This window comes from Panulirus ornatus, chromosome 11, assembly GCF_036320965.1.
Source record: "Panulirus ornatus isolate Po-2019 chromosome 11, ASM3632096v1, whole genome shotgun sequence".
Classification (NCBI taxonomy): Eukaryota; Metazoa; Arthropoda; class Malacostraca; order Decapoda; family Palinuridae; genus Panulirus; species Panulirus ornatus.
Window position 1 is genome coordinate 70,212,064 of NC_092234.1, and position 20,801 is coordinate 70,232,864.

At 40.7% G+C, this 20,801-nt stretch overlaps 1 protein-coding gene across 1 annotated transcript in view; it reads left to right on the forward strand.

The window, feature by feature from the left end:
* elg1 (enhanced level of genomic instability 1) overlaps positions 1–20,801 on the forward strand; it is a 310,678-nt gene that overhangs the window by 15,627 nt on the left and 274,250 nt on the right. The window contains 1 exon segment of the mRNA XM_071667249.1: positions 7,492–7,582. Within this exon segment, the coding sequence (XP_071523350.1) occupies positions 7,559–7,582 (24 nt within the window). The 5' untranslated portion in view covers positions 7,492–7,558.

Below are 20,801 nucleotides of genomic sequence, written 5' to 3' on the forward strand. Positions count from 1 at the left end.
ATGAAAATACAGCCCCTTCCTCGCATGTGTGCGAGGTAGCGCTAGGAAAAGACAACAAAGGCCACATTCGTTCACACCCAGTCTCTAGTTGTCATATATAATGCACCGAAACCACAGCTCCCTTTTCACATCCAGGCCCCACAAAATTTTCCATGGTTTACCCCAGATGCTTCACATGCCCTGATTCACTCCACTGACAGCACGTCAACCCCGGTATACCACATCGATCCAATTCACTCTATTCCTTGCCCGCCTTTCACCCTTCTGCATGTTCAGGCCCCGATCACTCAAAATCTTTTTCACTCCATCTTTCCACCTCCAATTTGGTCTCCCACTTCTCTTCGTTCCCTCCACCTCTGACACATATATCCTTTTTGTCAATCTTTCCTCACTCATTCACTCCATGTGACCAAACCACTTCAAAACACCCTCTTCTGCTCTCTCAACCACACTCTTTTTATTACCACACAACTCTCTTACCCTTACATTACTTAATTGATCAAACCACCTCACACCACATATTGTCCTCAAACATCTCATTTCCAGCACATCCACCCTCCTCCGCACAACTTTATCTATAGCCCACGCCTCGCAACCATATAACATTGTTGGAACCACTATTCCTTCAAACATACCCATTTTTGCTTTCCAAGATAACGTTCTCGCCTTCCACACATTTTTCAACGCTCCCAGCACTTTCGCCCCCTCCACCACCCTATGGCTCATTTCCACTTCCTTGGTTCCATCAGCTGCCAAATCCACTCCCAGATATCTAGAACACTTCACTTCCTCCAGTTTCTCTCCATTCAAACTTACCTCCCAAATGACTTGTCCCTCAACCCTACCATACCTAATAACCTTGCTCTTATTCACATTTACTCTCAGCTTTCTTATTTCACACACTTTACCAAACTCAGTCACCACCTTCTGCAGTTTCTCACATGAATCAGCCACCAGCTCTGTATCATCAGCGAACAACAACTGACTCACTTCCCAAGCTCTCTCATCCACAACAGACTGCATACTTGCCCCTCTTTCCAAAACTCTTGCATTCACCTCCCTAACAACTCCATCCATAAACAAATTAAACAACCATGGAGACATCATGCACCCCTGCCGCAAACCAACATTCACTGAGAACCAATCACTTTCCTCTCTTCCTACTTGCACACATGCCTTACATCCTCGATAACAACTTTTCACTGCTTCTAACAACTTGCCTCCCACACCAAATATTCTTAATACCTTCCACAGAGCATCTCTATCAACTCTATTATATGCCTTCTCCAGATCCATAAATGGTACATACAAATCCATTTGCTTTTCTAAGTATTTCTCACACACATTCCTCAAAGCAAATACCTGATCCACACATCCTCTACCGCTTCTGAAACCACACTGCTCTGTACATTCCTTCACCCTTTCAATCAATACCCTCCCATATAATTTCCCAGGAATACTCAACAAACATACCTCTGTAATTTGAGCACTCACTTTTATCCCCATTGCCTTTGTACAGTGGCACTATGCAAGCATTCCACCAGTCCTCAGGCACCTCACCATGAGTCATACATACATTGAATAACCTTACCAACCAGTCAGCAATACAGTCACCCCCTTTTTTGATAAATTCCACTGCTGTACCATCCAAACCTGCTGCCTTGCCGGCTTTCATCTTTCGCAAAGCTTTTACTACCTCTTCTCTGTTAACCAAATCATTCTCCCTAACCCTCTCACTTTGCACGCCACCTCAACCAAAGCACCCTATATCTGCCACTCTATCATCAAATACATTCAACAAACCTTTAAAATACTCACTCCATATCCTTCTCACATTACCACTACTTGTTATCACCTCCCATTTGTTTCCTTGTCTTATGCACTTTATTTTCCTCCTTCCAAAACATCTTTTTATTCTCCCTAAAATTTAATGATACTCATTCACCCCAACTCTCATTTGCCCTCTTTTTCACCTCTTGCACCTTTCTCTTGACCTGCCTCTTTCTTTTATACATCTCCCAGTCATTTGCATTATATTTTGATATATTTATCATACTTAGTCACTGTCTCCTGCATTAGCGAGGTAGCACAAGGCAACAGATGAAAGAGTGGCCCAACCCACCCACATACACATGTATATACATAAACTCCCACACGCGCATATATACATACCTATACATTTCATTGTATATATGCATAAACATACACAGACATATACATATATACACCTGTACATATTCATACTTGCTGCCTTCATACATTTCTGTTGCCACCCCGAAACACATGAAATGCCACCCCCTCCTTGCATGCACGTGAGGTATTGCTAGGGAAAGACAACAGAGGCCACATTTGTTCACACTCAGTCTCTACCTGTCGTGTGTAATGCACTGACACCACAGCTCCCTTTCCACATCCAGGCCCCGCAAAACTTTCCATGGTTTACCCCAGACACTTCACATGCCCTTGTTTAATCCTTTGACAGCATGTTGACCCCGGTATACCACATCGTTCCAATTCACTCTATTCCTTGCATGCCTTTGACCATCCTGTGTGTTCAGGCCCCGATAGCTCAAAATCTTTTTCAGTCCATCCTTCCACCTCCAATTTGGTCTCCCACTTCTTGTTCCCTCCACCTCTAACACACATATCCTCTTTGTCAATCTTTTCTCACTCATTCCCTCCATGAGCCTAATAACCTTGCTCTTATTCACGTTTACTCTCAGCTTTCCTCTTTCACACACTTTACCAAACTCAGTCACCAACTTCTGCAGTTTCTTACCCAAATCAGCCACTAGTGCTGTATCATCACCGAACAACAGCTGACTTACTTCCCAATCCCTCTTATCCAGAACGGACTGCATACTTGCCCCCTCTTTCCAAAACTCGAGCATTCACCTCCATAACGTATATTTATTTTTATTTTTATTATACTTTGCCACTGTCTCCCATTGTTGCTCTCTGAGATAATGTTCTCTCCTTCCACACATTCTTCATCGCTCCCAGAACCTTCGCATCCTTCTCCACCCTGTGAATCACTTCCGCTTCCATGGTTTCATCCGTTGCTAAGACCACTCTGAGATATCTAAAACCCATCACTTCCTCCAGTTTTTTTCCATTCGACCTTACATCCCAAATATCTTGTCCCTCATCCCTACTAAAGTTAATAACCTTGCTCTTATTCGCATATACTCTCAACTTTCTCCTTTCTCACACTTTTCCTTGGGGATAGGGGAGGAAGATTACTTCCCTCGTATTCCATGCGTGTCATAGAAGGCAACTGAAATGGAAGTCCTTATATTTCAGTCTCTAAAAGGTGAAACAGAAGAAAAAATGCTCATCCTCTTTGAAGGCTCAGATTGGGGTGCTTGAATGTCTCTGGATGTAAACAAGATGAGAAGAAAGGAGAGATAGGTAGTATGTCTGAGTGAAACGAAGCTCAAGGGTAAAGGAGAAGAATGGTTTGGAAATGTCTTGGGAGTAAAGTCGGGTTGGTGATGGGATAAGAGCTAAGGAAGGAGTAGCACTACTCCTGAAGCAGGAGTTGTGGGAGTGTGTGAGAGAGTGTAAGAAAGTAAATTCTAGATTGATGTGGGTAAAACTGAAAGTGGGTGGAGAGAGATGGATGATAATTGGTGCTTATGCACCTGGTCATAAGAAAGGTCATGAGAGGCAAGTGTTTTGGGAGTAGCTGAGTGTGTTTCAGCAGCTTTGGTGCACGTGACCTGGTATTAGTGATGAGTGATTTAAATGTGAAGGTGAGTAATGTGGCAGTGGAGGGTATAACTGGTGTACATGGGGTATTCAGTGTAGTGAGAGGAAATGGTGAGGAACTTGTAGATTTGTGTGCTGAAAAAGGACTGGTGATTGGGAATACCTGGTTTAAAAAGAGAGATTTTCATAAGTGTATGTATGTGAGTAGGAGAGATGGTTAAAGGTCATTATTGGATTACATGTTGATTGATAGGTGTTTAAAAGAGAGACTTTTGGATGTTATTGTGCTGAGGGGGCAACTGGAGGGATGTTTGATCACTATCTTGTGGAGGCGAAGGTGAAGATTTGTAGAGTTTTCAATAAGGAAAAGAGATTGTTAGGGAGAAGAGTGTGCTGAGAGTGAGAGAGCTTGAGAATGAGATGTGTGTGAGGAAGTACCACGAGAGATTGAGTGTAGAGTGACAAAAGGTAAGAGCTAATGACGTGAGGGGAGTGGGTGAGGAATGGGATGCATTTAGGGAAGCAGTGTTGGCATGTGCAAGAGATGCATGTAGCTTAAGAAAGATTGGAGATGGGCATATTAGAAAGGGTAGTGAGTGGTTAGATAAGGAAGTAAGATTGTTAGGGAAGTAGAAAAGAGAGGTTTTTGGACGATACTTATAAGGAAGGAATGCAAATGACTGGGAGATGTATAAGAGAAAGTGGAAGGAGGTCAAGAGGAAGGTGCAAGGGTTGTAAAAGAGGGCAAATGAGAGTTGGGGTGAGAGAATATCATTAAACTTCAGGGAGAATAAAACATGTTTTGGAAGGAGGTAAATAACATGTGAAAGAGAAGAGAACAAATGGAAACTGGTGAAAGGGGCAAGGGGGGAATTGATAACAGGTAGCAACGGAGTTAGTATTTTGAAGGTTTGTTGAATGTGTTTAATGATAGGGTGGCAGATGTAAGGCGTTTTGGTCAGGGTGGTGTGCGAAGTGAGAGGGTCTGGGAGAATGGTTTGGCTTGATGAAGAGAGGAGGTAGTGAAAGCCTCGCAGAAGATGAAATATGGCAAGGTGGTGGGTTTGGGTGGTATTGCAGTTGAATTTATTAAGAAAGGGGGCGACTGTATTGTTGATTGGTTATAAGGATATTCAATGTATGTATGGATCATGGTGAAGTGCCTGAGGATTGGTGGAATGCATGTATAGTGCCACTGTACAAAGGCAAAGGGGGTAAATTAAACCCCCATGGAAACATCACACACCCCTGCCACAGACTGACCTTCTTTGGGAGCCATTCATCCTCTTCTCTTCCTACTAGTGCACATGCCTTACATCCCTGATAAAAGCTTTTCACTGCTTCTAGCAGCATACCTTCCACAAAGCATCTCTGTCAACCCTATCATATGGGTTCTCCAGAGATGGAGTGTGGCAGTGAGGTGTGGCATTAGTGGCAAGCCTGTTAGTGGATGATATTGTGTTGTTTTCTGAGAGTGAAGAGGAGTTACAGAATACTGGAAGCATGTTTTGTGATATTTGCAGATATAGGTGATTGAAGATAAATATGAGTAGAAATTAGTAATATTGTTTGAATGGCAAGAGTGAAAATAAGAAATTTGCAAAACTATATAAAGTGAAAAAGGAAAATGTACTAAACTGTCTTTTGGATATTGGGGAAGAAAGACTGGAAGAGGTAGAGTTTGGTGATATGGAAGGAGAGGTAAGGGAGAGAACCCTGTATGATAGAAGAGTCAAGGGGTCCCTTAATAGAATAATGAAGGGTAGAGGTGTAAATATGAAAATGTAGAAAGGATTAGGGGACAATGTATTCCTCCCAGCTTTGACCTATGCAGTCAAAACATATACATGTAATGAGTCACACAGGTCAAGCATCCAGGCTGTAGGATTGAGCTGCTTGAGGGGAGCATGTGAAGAAAGAAATGACGGGGATGCTTGAGTGATTTGGTATGGCAGAGAATACAAAGGGAGTGAATTGTGGAGTGGTAGAATGGGTGAAACGTAATACTTTGAGATGGTTTGGGTTTAAGGAAACAATGTAAGATGAAGAGTTTATGATGAGAGTTTATGACAAGTACAGTGAGAGGAAGACCACCTGTGATGGGAAATAAAGTGGAAGAGTACTGGAGGGAGAGAAATGGTGGAAAGAGGTTTGGAGTGGATTGGTAGAATGGCTGAAACGTAATACTTTGAGATGGTTTGGGTTTAAGGAAAGAATGCAAGATGAGGAGTTTATAATGGGAGTGTATGGCAGGTACAGTGAGAGGAAGACCACCTGTGATGTGGGGAAATAAAGTGGAAGAATACTGGAGGGAGATAAATGGTAGAAGGATGTGTGAAATAGTGTATGCAAGGGATGAATGTAGAGACAGGGATAAATGGAGACTCTTGCCGTGGCCACCCCCTTGATGGGAGTTCCTGAAGGGAATATGCATCAGAGATGTAGATAGATAGTGTTTGCCATGAACACTTCTGTGAAGAGAAACCATTATAGATAAAACACAAAAAGTGTCAAAACAGACACAGTAATAGTCTGTAAATATCAATAACTAAATTACATATTAAGACAAATTTCAGGATCAGGATTACTGTAGTTTTGGAATGATTGTGATTATGAGTTACAAAACATACCTACCCGTGCATTGCAGAGGATTTACCTGTATCTGTACTGCTGATCTTACTTTACATTCTTACTACCCTTACATCCATAAACTGACACTTTTTGACTTAAGCTGTTTGCTGTTAGTAGAAAATGTTCCATTGCATATATGTCTATGACCCTGTGGCTGTTGACACATTTCTTGTGTTAGCAAATTTGTCGAAGGGAATTGGTCTTATTTGTCCATTGCCAGCCTGTGGGTTTGGTACTAGATACCTTCCTTTTACAAGATTTTCACAAAAGTTGTATGTTTATATACCCTCGATCCTCCTCATTTTGATAGAGTGGAATGTATATACATGTATATACTTGTATATACATGTGTATTGGGGTGGGTTGGGCCATTTCTTTTGTCTGTTTCCTTGCGCTACCTCGCAAACGCGGGAGACAGCGACAAAGCAAAATAAAAAAAAATAGATTTTTTTCCCTTTTTGTTATTGTAGATCCATCTAATCTTGTAAGAAGTTTAATGTAGTACTGGTTGCATTGCCAGTGTCATACATTAAAGAAACTATCTGTTATTTAAAGCCATGTAGGCAGTAATTTTGAATTAACAGAAATGGGTGTAATAATAAGCTGAAATGTGTTAGACTTCAGAAGAAAGTGATAAGCTTTGAATGTATTTTATATATATTTGAATTTGTGATGGAGAGTTTAGGAAGAATACATTTGATTGTTAACTGCTGTTTCTTGTGAGCCCTTTAAAGTTTCTGTGATAGGAAAAGTTAATATCCAGTATAGTTTATGTTAATGATCCTGTATATTTAATTGAAGGCATTACCAGATTTTACTTTTGAGTGCAAAAAAAAAGTTATTATCCAGTATAATTTATGTTAATAATCCTGTATACTGAATTGAAAGCATTACCAGATTTAACTTGGAGCGCAAAAAGACACCATCATTGATCTTGTGTCATTAGAATACAATCTTGTTAAGAACTTCTCACTCCAAAAAAGTCCCTCCTTTCAGTGCTACTGATTGTAGTACATCATTGAAGCTGCAGAAACCCCTGAGAAGAGGTTCTTGGATTGTATGATAATGATAATTATGATAGTAATGATGATATTCTTATGATATGATCATTGTATTTGGAATTTGTCTTGATTAATAAAATTCTTCCAGATCCTGATGGCTTCCTTGAGTTCAGACAGTTTTGGAAACATACAATGAAAGAGGACATTTGACCAGCATGCCTACTGCAGCATATGCTGAGGTAAGATGTACTTAATGCAATGTTGTTTACATATTCCACATGGGACTTGAAAAATTGTGAAAAAACAGGAAAATATTAAGGGATTTGATCAAAAATGAAAATACTTGTACCTGATCAGAAAATTTTACCATGAAGATTGAAATGTTGCATTAGTTACAAGCCAGTTTAGTAGCAAAATGATTTTCTTGTCTCCAGAATTAGCATATTTCAGAGAATGTGAGAATAGGGTAGCAAAACAGAAAATGTCAGTTTTGAAAGAGGTAAAATAATTTTTTTTTACTCGAGGCAGAATCCTGTTAACATCAGAGAGAGCTCTTGCTCATGGGAGTTAAAACTCTTTTACCCCCAAGATTGGTGCACCCATGAAAGTTCACCTCCTTTGACCATCATAAAGCATATAAGGCTGGCAGATGCTTGATCACATATCCTTATGATCATACAGTAACCTTCCTATTACATAATGGCTTGGAGGAGAGTTAGTGCCAAGTAACCATCCACCCACATTCATTCGTGGGCAGCTGTTGTTTTCAGGCTTGTTCCTGTCAGGAATCAATAAAGGGGCCTTTAAAAAACAAATGGAAAGGAAAAGTAAATAGATGCATAGAAATGTAAGAGAATTGGTGTTTTTTCATTCAAAACCTACATTCCTCAGCCATGAACAGAGCCCCATAAACATCCAAGATCATACCCAAATGAACTAAAAGTATCCAGTCTTAATGATGATTTATTCTTGTTCTCTGAAGCATTGCTTTTTGTTGTAGGCATACCCACAAAAGGAAGACAAAGCATATCTAAATCAAGCTTTCATCAAACAAATTTTTTGTTCAAATGCCAGAGTTCTTTTCCTAATCTCACCCAGTTTAAGTTTAGAAAACCAAGTTGGAAATTACTATCAGTACATCAGACAGGTTTGGTTCTGAAAGAATAAACTTGATCCAGCCAGAAAGTAATTTGTAATAAAGGCTTTAAGGGACCTGGGAAAACTAACATGTTCTGACTAATTTTCTCTGAGACCAGTAAAATCTCTTGCAAGTCTTGACTGTACGTAAAGGATGATGTTTTAAGGAGAAATTTTCAAGGATGTAGTGAAATAGGTATATTCCTAGATATGATAATCTCATTTATAGAAAGAATTTTTGTTTTTTGGGTTTTTACTCGTGAAAGATGACCTGAATTTAAACTTAATAAGTTTCTCATGCCCAAATATTACATGGATTTCTTCAACTCTATTCTCTGATCATGAAATTATTTAGAGTAGAGTTTTCATAAGAAGTTTAAAACTACACTGTTCAAAAAGTTGAAATATGGTGAAAGATTATGGACCTTCCACAGCTTTCATTTAGGGTAAGTTGAGAAAGCCTTGGTTTAGTGTAAAAGAAAATGAAAATTTTGACAGTCTACTTTACACAGGTATGAAAACATTAATGTAAAGTTCCTTTGCCAAAGACTCCTGTAAAGAACTCCTACATGAACCAATAGTTACTTTATTCTTGTCAGGAAAAAGATAAAAAAGATCTTAAAATACTTATTTAGTTACAGCAGGTCCTTCATTGTTCTTTGAAAGGCTTGAAAAGACTCCAAATTGATACTGACTCTAAGTACAGGTATACGACCGATTTTCTGGCACTCTTGGTTCCAAAGCCGTGCTGGATTAACCATTTTGCCAGACCAACAGTGGTCATGTAACAATATTGCATCAACACACTTCTAACCCACTAATTATGCATCTCCCATGTGTCTGAAGTATACCATGGACTGCTAGAAATTTGAATAAAACAAATATTACATGTTCAAGCACCCTAGGATGGTAAGTCTCTTCTTAGATTGTTTGAATCCTGTAGGGTCTTCTTCGTCTTCTGTCATTAGTGTTTTCCTAGGTGTGCATCACCAGAATAATGCAGTTTCATCTGCATTATACACCTGTTCAGGATTGAGTTGCTCGTCAGCTCCTTCGTGGTTTGCAGACCGCTTTTCTTCACACACTTTATTTATGGAAATTCCATGATGCTTCTTGAATCTTTGAAGCCATCCTTCACTATAGTCATGCTCATGTTGTAATTTAAGTTCTTTATGGAACAACTTACCCTGCTCCATTATCATGCTACCTGACAAGTCCACTCCACTCCGATGCTGTCGAAACCATTCCATCATCACTTGATTGTGCTCAGTATTCTTATCATCTTTCATAGTTTTTCTAATCATCATTTGCTTCTTGGAATTGCTGTCTGCATAGAATTTCAATATTTTCTCCCTTTGCCTCTTTGTCATAAACAATTGATGAATCAGTACTGTAGATATCACACAGCTTACGCTCCGAAATACCACTCCATTTTTTTCAACAGTTCTACTTTAACTTGGATCAATATGGAACAATATGGACTGGTGTTTATGTTTGACATCACGGCTGACTCTCCCATATGTCTTAGAAGCCATAGCTAGGGTTGAATTTAAGCAAAATAATCTAAGAATCTCACAGAATTGCAGTATCACCACCAACAAGTGCAGTGTAAAGAATGTAGATAAGTGCGCCCTACACACAACGCCATCTGTGGCTGCACAGTAAACTAGTCTAGTGGCCGTGGTAATTTCAAGTTCCCTGACATAATTTTGTCTTGACTAAAGGAGGTGCCGAACCATCAGTTGCCGGAAATTCGGTGGTGTACCTGTAGAAGTATGACTGTTCTGTAAAAGATGAACTTGTAAGTGTTCTGTACTTTCTTTTGTATGTTTTTGTGAAAAAAAAATCATCTCGAACCCACGATTTTTGGTGATGGATTTCTCAAGGAAACTGGTGCATCTGGTTTAACTTCTTGCAGTATGTTTATTTTATCCAATTTGAGGCTACAAGAGGTGGTAAACCTTGAAAACCAGTCAGTTTAAGATAATCTGAGTCCAAGCATTCCAGTTGCAGACATGGCATTGACACCTAATGCTCCTGAATTGAAAAATTAAGAAACAGCCTGGTAAAAGGGTATTGGCCTTTGTGACAGAGAGACTCCTCATGACAAGATCCACATAAAAGCAGCTGTTCCCAGTGTTACCTATGACAATGCATTATTGTCTATATCCTTAGTAAGATGTCTGCCCAGAGGTTGCAGACTTTTTGACAGAAATGCTTGAATGGTAAATCATTGATGCTTCTGTTTAGAAAAGGAAGAGAATGGCACAAACTTTATGGCATAGACCTTTTTTTATTGTAATAGACTCCCGTTCTGATGGACTAACGGGGGTGAGAGGTGGTCAGTTGGAAGCCAAATTCTGTTGCATCCTGAATTTTTCCATGAAGCATTTATAAATGGACTATCAACAACTATTCCTTTGAGACTTGAGGTGTGCAAGGAGTGCTGAAAACTATGAATCAGAAGGATATAGGTTCAGGGTCATCTGAAGCCACCTAATTACCTTATTGTCAGAAATGGGGCTTGATGCACGTTACTATCCCGACACAGATGATGCTCTATAAGTTTCAGTTTTTAATAGTGCTGGTACATACAGCATTATTGAAATAGTCGTGGCACACGCAGCATTGATGATAGCTTTCTTATTTGCAATGATTCAATATAAAAAGACAGACTTTTGTATCATAAAAACACTGCAGTTGTTGAGAAACATGGTCACTGAGTTTACTTATGTGCTGACCAGGTGGGTGCTTATTGCAGACTGGCAGACAGTGATCAAGCTATGTCTTGTTTTATCTTGAGATGCACAAAAGATAGTTTTACTCCATTATGTTATTGAAATAAGTGTTGGGAGAGGAGAAAAATTCTACTTCCATATTCCCTGCTTGTTGTAGAAGGCAACTAAGGGGGTGAGAGCAGGGAGCTGAACCCCTCATTCTTGTTTTTCAGTTTCTAAAAGACTGAACAGAAGACAAAGTCAAGCAGGGAGGGCTCTTTCTCTGAAGGTTTGGGCTAGGGTGTCTAAATGTGTGTGGATGTAATCCAAGATAAGAGTGGAGAGATAGGTAGCATGTTTGGAGAAACTTAAATATTCTGGCTCTGAGTGAGACAAAGCTCAGTGGTAAAAGGGAAGAATTGCTTGGAAATGTCATAGGAGTAATCAGGGGTTGGTGAGATGACATAAGCTAAGGAAGGAGTAGCAGTACTTGTGAAGCAAGAATTGTCGAAGCTTGTGAAAGAGTGCATGGAAGTAAATTCTAGACTTATGTGAGTAAAAACATAAGTGGATGGTGAGAGATGGGTGATTATTAGTGGTTATGCACCTCGCCATGAGAAGAAAGATCACGAGAGGCAGTTTTTTTGATAGCAGCTGCGTCTATCAGCAGTTTTGATGTAAGAGACCTGGTATAGTGATTGGTGATTTTAAAGCCAAAGTAAGTCATGTGGCAGTTGAAGGGATGACTGGGGGCATGGGACATTCAGTATTATGAATGGAAATGGCTAAAAGCTTGTGGAGTTGTGTGCTGAAAACATTCTGGTGATTGGGAATACCTGGTTTGAAAAGAGGGATATGCACAAGTATGTGTGTGCGACTAGGAAAGATGGTCAGCGGGCACTTTTGTGTGAAAATATGCTTAGAGAGGCAGCTGATGGGATGTCTGATAACTATCTTGAGGAGGTGAGGGTGAAGATTTGTAGGGGTGTTCGGAAAAGATGAAACAATATCAATGAATAGATAGTGGTGAGAGTAAGGTGGGTAGAGAGACTTATCTGATGAAATAGGAGAGATTGAGGGAAGAAATAAAAGAAGAAATAGAGTGTAGAATGGCAAAAAGTGTGGGTAAATGAAGTAAGAAGTGGGTAAGGAATGGGGGGTATTGAGGAAAGCAGTGCTGATCCATGGAAGAGATGCATATAGCATGCAAATGGTGGGAGGTGGGCAGATTAGAAAGGATTATTGAGTGGTGGAGTGAAGTTGAGTTGCAAGTGAAGGAGAAAAGGGAGGCATTTGGTTGGTACTTACAGAGTAGTAGTGCAATTGATTGGGGAATGTGTAAGAGAAAGCAGAAGGAGGTCAAGGAGATGCTGTGTTTGAAAATGATGGCATTTGAGAGTTGGGGTGAATGAGTATCAGTAAACTTTAGGGATGATAAGATGTTTTAGAGGGGTCAAGAGGGGAAGTGGTAACAGGTGCAGATGAAAGTAGGTGGAGTGAATACTTTGAAGGACTGTTGAATGTTTTAGATGATAGGGTAGCAGATGTAGGGTGTTTGAGTCTGACTGGTAAGCGAAGTAAAAGTGTCATTGAGAGTGGTGAAGAGAGGAGGTGGTGAAAGCCTTATGTTATTGCAGTTGACTTTAAGGTGATGATTTTCCTGTTGATTTGTTAGTAAGGATTTTACATGTATGTATTTATCACAGTGCCTGAGGATTGGCAGAATGATGTATAGTGCCAGTGAATAAAGGCAAACAGGAAAGAGGTGAGTGTTCAAGTTGCAGAGGCATAAGTTTGTGTAGTGTACCTGGTATGTTGTATGGGAGGGTATTAATTGAGAGAGTGCAGGCAGGTACAGAGAATCAGACTGGGGATGAGCAGTGTGGTTTCAGAAGTGGTAAAAGATGTGTGTATCAGATGTTTGCTTTAAAGAATGTGTGTAAGAATTACTCAGAGACATATGCTTTGTATGAGGTGTATATTTTGATCTGGAGAAAGCACATCATAGAGATGCTTTGTGGAATGTCTTAAGAATGTGTGAAGTGGGAGGAAAGTTCCTAGAAGTGGTGAAAGTTTTTATCAAGGGTGTAAGGCATGTGTAAGAGTAGGGAAAGAGGAAAACGAATGGTTCTAGGTGAAGTTTGATCTGTGTTAGGTTAGTGTGCTGTCACCATGATTCTTCAGTTCGTATATGGATGGGGTGGTGAGTGAGGTAAATGCAATAGTCTTAGACAGAGGTGTGGTTATGCAGTCTGTCAGGGTTGAGAGGGCCTGGGAAGTGTCAGTTGTTCGCTGTTAATACAGTACTGGTGGCAGATTTGAATGAGAAAATGCAGAAGTAGGAAACTTAGTTTGGAAGTGTGTATGTGTAAGGAGTAAGATGAGAGAGAATGTGGTTAAACATACGATTATTAGGTTTTGCATGGTTGAGGGACAAGTTAGTTGAGGTGTGTTTGAATGGAGAAAACTTGGAGGAATTGAAGTGTTTTAGATAGAAGAGAGTGGACATGACATATGTTGGAATCATGGAAGTGGAAGTGAGTCATAGGTTGGGTAAGGAGGTGAAGGTTATGGGAGCATTCGAGAATGTGTGGAAAGAGAGACCATTATCTGGGAGGGCAAACAAGAGTATGTTCGAAGATATAGTAGTCTTAAGAGTATTATATGACTGCAAGGCATGGGTGGATGTATTGGAAATGAAATGTTTGAAAGACAGTATATGGATGGTATGAGGTGATTTAATCAGGTAAGTAATGAAAGAGAAGTTTGGTAGTGAAAAGAGTGTTGTTAAGAGAGCTGAAGAGGGTATGCTGAAATGGTTTCAACAAAGGGAGTGAGTGAGTGAGGAAAGGTTGGCAAAGAGGATATATGTGTCTGAAGTGGAGGGAAGAAGGGGAATGGGGTGACCAGAGTGGAGATGGAAGGGTGGGGTGAAAAAGATTTTAAGCGGTCAGGTCCTGAACATGCAGGACGGTACTCAGGATAGAGTGAATTGGAATGATGTGGTATACAGGGGTTGATGTGCTGTCAGCGGATTGAAGTGGGGCATGAGAAGCATTTGGGGTAAACCATGGAAAGTTTTGTGGGGTCTGGTTGTGGATATGGAGCTGTGGTTCTGATGCATTACACATGTCAGGTAGAGAATGGATGTGAGTGGATGCAGCCTTTCTTTGTCTGTTTGTGAAATAAAGAAAAGGTGCATTGAGGTGATGCACAACAGGCTGTCACACATTCTTCAGACACCCAGTGTCCCAGACCAAGGTTGGGAACTTTATTTGCTAAAGGGAGATGTCTAGGATGAATGAAAGGATGCTAATGATGGGTGGATGTTACAGAGGTAAGGGAAGGAAGTGTGGAGAGGTAAGGTTCAGTTTTGTAACCTACCATTCGTCGATATTTTACTGCTAGTGAAGCACTGTCTCCGGCTTGACCATCTTTCCTTATCCTTGTTTTCTTGCTGTCTCATAGATCCTTGGGGGTTTCTGTCACTTACAGTGATACATTTAACCTACATTGTAATGATAATACATTCTGGATTCAGCAGCTAATAATTCCAGTAAAAATCATTACAGTTTACAAACCCTAATTTACAAGGTTAGCAGATGTGATTGTTTCTTAGTGTGTTTGTGTTTGTGTGTGTGTGGGAAGTGTGCAAAATAATCAGATCAGTATTATCAGTTCTGTCATCTTCAATGTTGCTTACAGATAATTCCAATATATGCCCCCTCACCACATCTTTCTTCTGTTAATCATCTACTTTCTTGGTTTTGTCAATACACTTTCTCCAGTGTACTTTAGTCACTTTTCCTATTGCCCCTCATATCAGTTTCTGTACTGTTTTCATAGACTAATCTGAACTGGAATGATTTTTTCTGATTTATTTTTATTTATTATACTTTGTCGCTGTCTCCCGCGTTTGCGAGGTAGCGCAAGGAAACAGACGAAAGAAATGGCCCCCCCCCCATACACATGTATATACATACGTCCACACACGCAAATATACATACCTACACAGCTTTCCATGGTTTACCCCAGACGCTTCACATGCCCTGCTTCAATCCACTGACAGCACGTCAACCCCGGTATACCACATCGCTCCAATTCACTCTATTCCTTGCCCTCCTTTCACCCTCCTGCATGTTCAGGCCCCGATCCCACAAAATCTTTTTCACTCCATCTTTCCACCTCCAATTTGGTCTCCCTCTTCTTGTTCCCTCCACCTCCGACACATATATCCTCTTGGTCAATCTTTCCCCACTCATCCTCTCCATGTGCCCAAACCACTTCAAAACACCCTCTTCTGCTCTCTCAACCACGCTCTTTTTATTTCCACACATCTCTCTTACCCTTACGTTACTCACTCGATCAAACCACCTCACACCACACATTGTCCTCAAACATCTCATTTCCAGCACATCCATCCTCCTGTGCACAACTCTATCCATAGCCCACGCCTCGCAACCATACAACATTGTTGGAACCACTATTCCTTCAAACATACCCATTTTTGCTTTCCGAGATAATGTTCTCGACTTCCACACATTCTTCAAGGCCCCCAGGATTTTCGCCCCCTCCCCCACCCTATGATCCACTTCCGCTTCCATGGTTCCATCCGCTGCCAGATCCACTCCCAGATATCTAAAACACTTCACTTCCTCCAGTTTTTCTCCATTCAAACTCACCTCCCAATTGACTTGACCCTTAACCCTCCTGTACCTAATAACCTTGCTCTTATTCACATTTACTCTTAACTTTCTTCTTCCACACACTTTTCCAAACTCAGTCACCAGCTTCTGCAGTTTCTCACATGAATCAGCCACCAGCGCTGTATCATCAGCGAACAACAACTGACTCACTTCCCAAGCTCTCTCATCCCCAACAGACTTCATACTTGCCCCTCTTTCCAAAACTCTTGCATTTACCTCCCTAACAACCCCATCCATAAACAAATTAAACAACCATGGAGACATCACACACCCCTGCCGCAAACCTACATTCACTGAGAACCAATCACTTTCCTCTCTTCCTACACGTACACATGCCTGTCTTAATTTGTGTCCATGTGAGCTCCACTAGGTTCAAGTGGCAGTAATTAGGAGATAATCTTAGAATATTGTGGTCGTGCACACAGGCTATTTCGTCTTATATGCACCTATTTTTCTTTTTGGCACTTAGCCATTTGTAACTGTTCAGGCTTTAGCAGAAATGGCTCATGCATGGTATTATTAGAGTATAAGCATTCTGTCACTTCAGCTTTCCTGATGCTGCTTCTTAGAACTCTGTTTTTAAGTTTACTATGATATGGGGCATTGCCCATTATTATCACAGACTTCTCTCCATTATTAGGTAAGAGTTGTTCTTTGAACCTTGTTTTAAATCTATCATGGTCCATGGAGTCATGATAGTTACCTTTGTTGATGATTTTACATCTATTATTAAGTAATTCCTTTGAGATAAAACCATGTGCACCCCTAACATATAAGTTAATGAAATGAGAACCTTTGCAGATTCTTGTTTTGTGTCCAGTTACCATCAGGCATGATCCAGCTTTGTTCCACACATTCATTTTGGTTTACCCAAGTTTCACCCAAAGACACCTTAGGGCATCGGTTTGTCGGGCTACTTTTTCTATTGTTTTCGGTTTTGTCGGGTTACTTTTTCTGTTTGCAATTACCTGAGGCACTTGTTCCTTGCCACCACTCAGTCATCCCTCTCCATTAAAAGTGCCCTACCACTTAACACTTTCTTGTATCCAAACCCAAGCACCCAAACAACTTTCTAGTGTTGTCCTCCCATCTTCAAACTTCACTGGATTTTCCTTCACTTTCTTCAGGAGTGCATTTAAGGTTGGGAGCTTCTCTTTCTCATAGATTGTTAGAATTGCTCTCTTGATACATTCATTGTCAAAATCGTTCAGATTACTCATACATGTACTTTCTTGGCATTGCGTGCAATTCATGTTATAGGATGGGATAGGCATTTTGATGCCTGTCGCTTTGCTGTCTGCAGTGTGGTTGATGACACTTGCATACCCTTGGCAGCTTTATGGGCAACCTCAGAGCTCAAATTGGCTCATCATTGTTAACTGGCAATATACATACATAATGACATTGTGAGTGGGACTTCATATTTGTTACCACCAACTCTGTTTATCAGCACCAATTTTTTCACTATTCTTTTGTGGATAGCAGCATTCTGAAAATCAAACAATTCCATACAGTTGTCATGTGCTAACTGATATCAAAACCTACTGATAAATTGGACCAACATAGTGGAAAATATTGTATTGCTTTAGCTTTAGTTACTGTCGGATAATTAAAACAGCCACTTAATTCAGCAAGAGACTCTATAAGAAGAGTTGGTAGTAGCCAGCAGGTCCGTGATTCTGCAGAAATTTTTGCCCACCTGTGGCCATGGCAAGTGGTCTATGCAGGACAAAACCTCTGAATGATCCCAAGTGAAGCACTGGATCATTGAGTCAAAGCATTGGTTATGAACACATGTGTGACTGTCTTAACATAAAGTATTGCTTGTTATAACACTGTTTAATGTTTCATTTTTCTATATTTTAAATATTATACTTTGTTGCTGTCTCCCGTGTTAGCGAGGTAGCGCAAGGAAACAGACGAAAGAATGGCCCAACCCACCCACATACACACACACATATACATACCTATACATTTCAGCGTATACATATATATAGATACACACATATACTTATATACACATATACATAATTCATACTTGCTGCCTTTATTCATTCCCGTCGCCACCCCACCACCCATAAGATTACACCCCCTCCCCCCGCACACGTGTGAGGTAGAGCTAGGAAAAGACAACAAAGGCCACATTAGTTCACACCCAGTCTCTAGCTGTTATGTATAATGCACTGAAACCACAGCTCCCTTTCCACATCCAGGCCCCTTAAAATTTTCATGGTTTACCCCAGATGCCTCACATCCCCTGGTTCAATCCATTGACAGCACATTGACCCAGTATACCACTCTCCTCTCTTCCTACCCGTAGACATGCCTTACAACCTTTCACAAAGCATCTTTGTCAACCCTATCATATGCCTTCTCCAGATCCATAAATGCTGCATACATATCCATCTGTTTTTCTAAAGATTTCTCACGCATTCTTCAAAGCAAACACCTGATCCACACATCCTCTAACACTTCAGAAACCACACTACTCCCCCCCAATCTGATGTTCTATACATGCCTTCAGCCTCTCAATCAATACCTTCCTATACAATTTGCCAGGAATACTCAACAAACTTATACCTCTGTATTTTGAACACACTCGCCTTTACCCCCTTTGCCTTTGTACCCTGGCACTATACATGCATTCCACCAATCTTCAGGTAATTCACCATGATTCATACATACATTGAATATCCTTACCAACTAATCAACAACACAGTCACCCTCTCTCTTAAAAAATTCTCTTGCAATACCATCCAAACCCACTACCTTGCCAGATTTAGTTTTCAACAAGGCTTTCACTACCTCTTTTCTCTTACCTAACCATTCTTTCTGACCCTCTCACTTTGCACACCACCCTGACCAAAACACTCCACATCTGTTACTCTGTATCATCAAACACATTCAACAAACCTTCAAAATACTCAATTCATATCCTTCTTACTTCATCACTACCTTTTATCACTTCCCCCTTGTCCCCATCACTGATTTCTCATTTGCTTTCTTATCTTTTGTACGTTATTTACCTCCTTCCAAAATATCTTTATTCTCCCTAGATTTTAAGGATACTCTCTCACCCCAGCTCTCATTTGCCCTCTTTTTCAACCCTTGCTCCTTCCTCTTGACCTCCTGCCGCCTTTTTTTATACATCTTCCTGTAATTTGCACTCCTTCCTTGTAAATATAGTCCAAACGCCTCTCTTTTCTCTTTCAATAACAACTTTATTTCTTTATCCCACCATTCACTATCCTTTCTAATTTGCCCACTCCCACCTTTTTTTGCCAAATGCCTCTTTTGCACATGCCATCACTGCCTCCCTAAATACATCCCATTCCTCACCCACTCCCATCATATCATTTGCTCCCACCTTTTGCCATTCTACACTCGGACTCTCCTGGTACTTCCTCACACAAGTCTCCTTTCCAAGTTCACTTACTCTCAGCACTCACTTCTCCCCAACATTCTCTCTTCTTTTTTGAAAACATTTACAAATCTTGACATTTCCCTACACAAGATAGAGATCAGACATCCTTTCAGCTGCCCCTCTCAGCACGTTGACATCCAAAAGTCTCTCTTTTATAAGCCTATCAGTTTATTCATGATCCTATAATGCCCTTTGACTCTCTCTCTCCTACTCACGTACGTATATTTATTTTCATTTATTATACTTTGTCACTGTCTGTGGTGTTAGCGAGGTAGCACAAGGAAACAGACGAAAGAAAGGCCCAACCCACTCACATACACATCCACACACGCACATATACATACCTATACATCTCAATGTATACATATATATACACACACAGACATATACTTATATACACATGCACATACTTCATACTGTCTGTCCTTATTCATTCCCATTACCACCCTGCCACACATGAAATGACAACCCCTTTCCCCCCACATGTGTGTGAGGTAGCGCTAGGAAAAGATAACAAGGACCACATTTGTTCACACTCAGTCTCTAGCTGTCATGTATAATGCACTGAAACCACAGCTCCCTTTCCACATCCAGGCCCCGCAAAACTTTCCATAGTTTACCCCAGACACTTCACACGCCCTGGTTCAATCCATTGACAGCATGTCGACCCTGGTATACCACATCGTTCCAATTCACTCTATTCCTTGCACGCCTTTCACCCTCCTGCATGTTGAGACCTCGATCACTCAAAATCTTATTCTCTCCATCTTTCCACCTCCAATTTGGTCTCCCACTTCTCCTTGTTCCCTCCACCTCTGACACATATGTCCTCTTTGTCAATCTTTCCTCTCTCAACCTCTCCATGTGACCAAACCATTTCAAAACACCCTCATCTGTTCTCTCAACCACACTCTTTTTATTACCACACATCTCTCTTACCCTTTCATTACTTACTCGATCAAACCACCTCACACCACATATTGTCCTCAAACATTTGCTGCACATCCACCCTCCTCCGCACAACTCTATCTATAGCCCATGCCTCGCAACCATATAACATTGTTGGAACCACTATTCCCTCAAACATACCCATTTTTGCTTTCCAAGATAACGTTCTCGACTTCCACACATTCTTCAACGCTTCCAGAACTTTTGCCCCCTCCCCCACCCAATGATTCACTTCTGCTTCCATGGTTCCATCCGCTGCCAAATCCACTCCCAGATATCTAAAACTCTTCACTTCCTCCAGTTTTTCTCCACTCAAACTTACCTCCCAGTTGACTTGTCCCTCAACCCTACTGTACCTAATAACTTTGCTCTTATTCACATTTACTCTCAGCTTTCTTCTTTCACGCAGTATACCAAACTTAGTCACCAGCTTCTGCAGTTTCTCACCCGAATCAGCCACCAGCACTGTATCATCACTGAACAACAACTGACTCACTTCCCAAGCTCTCTCATCCACAACAGACTG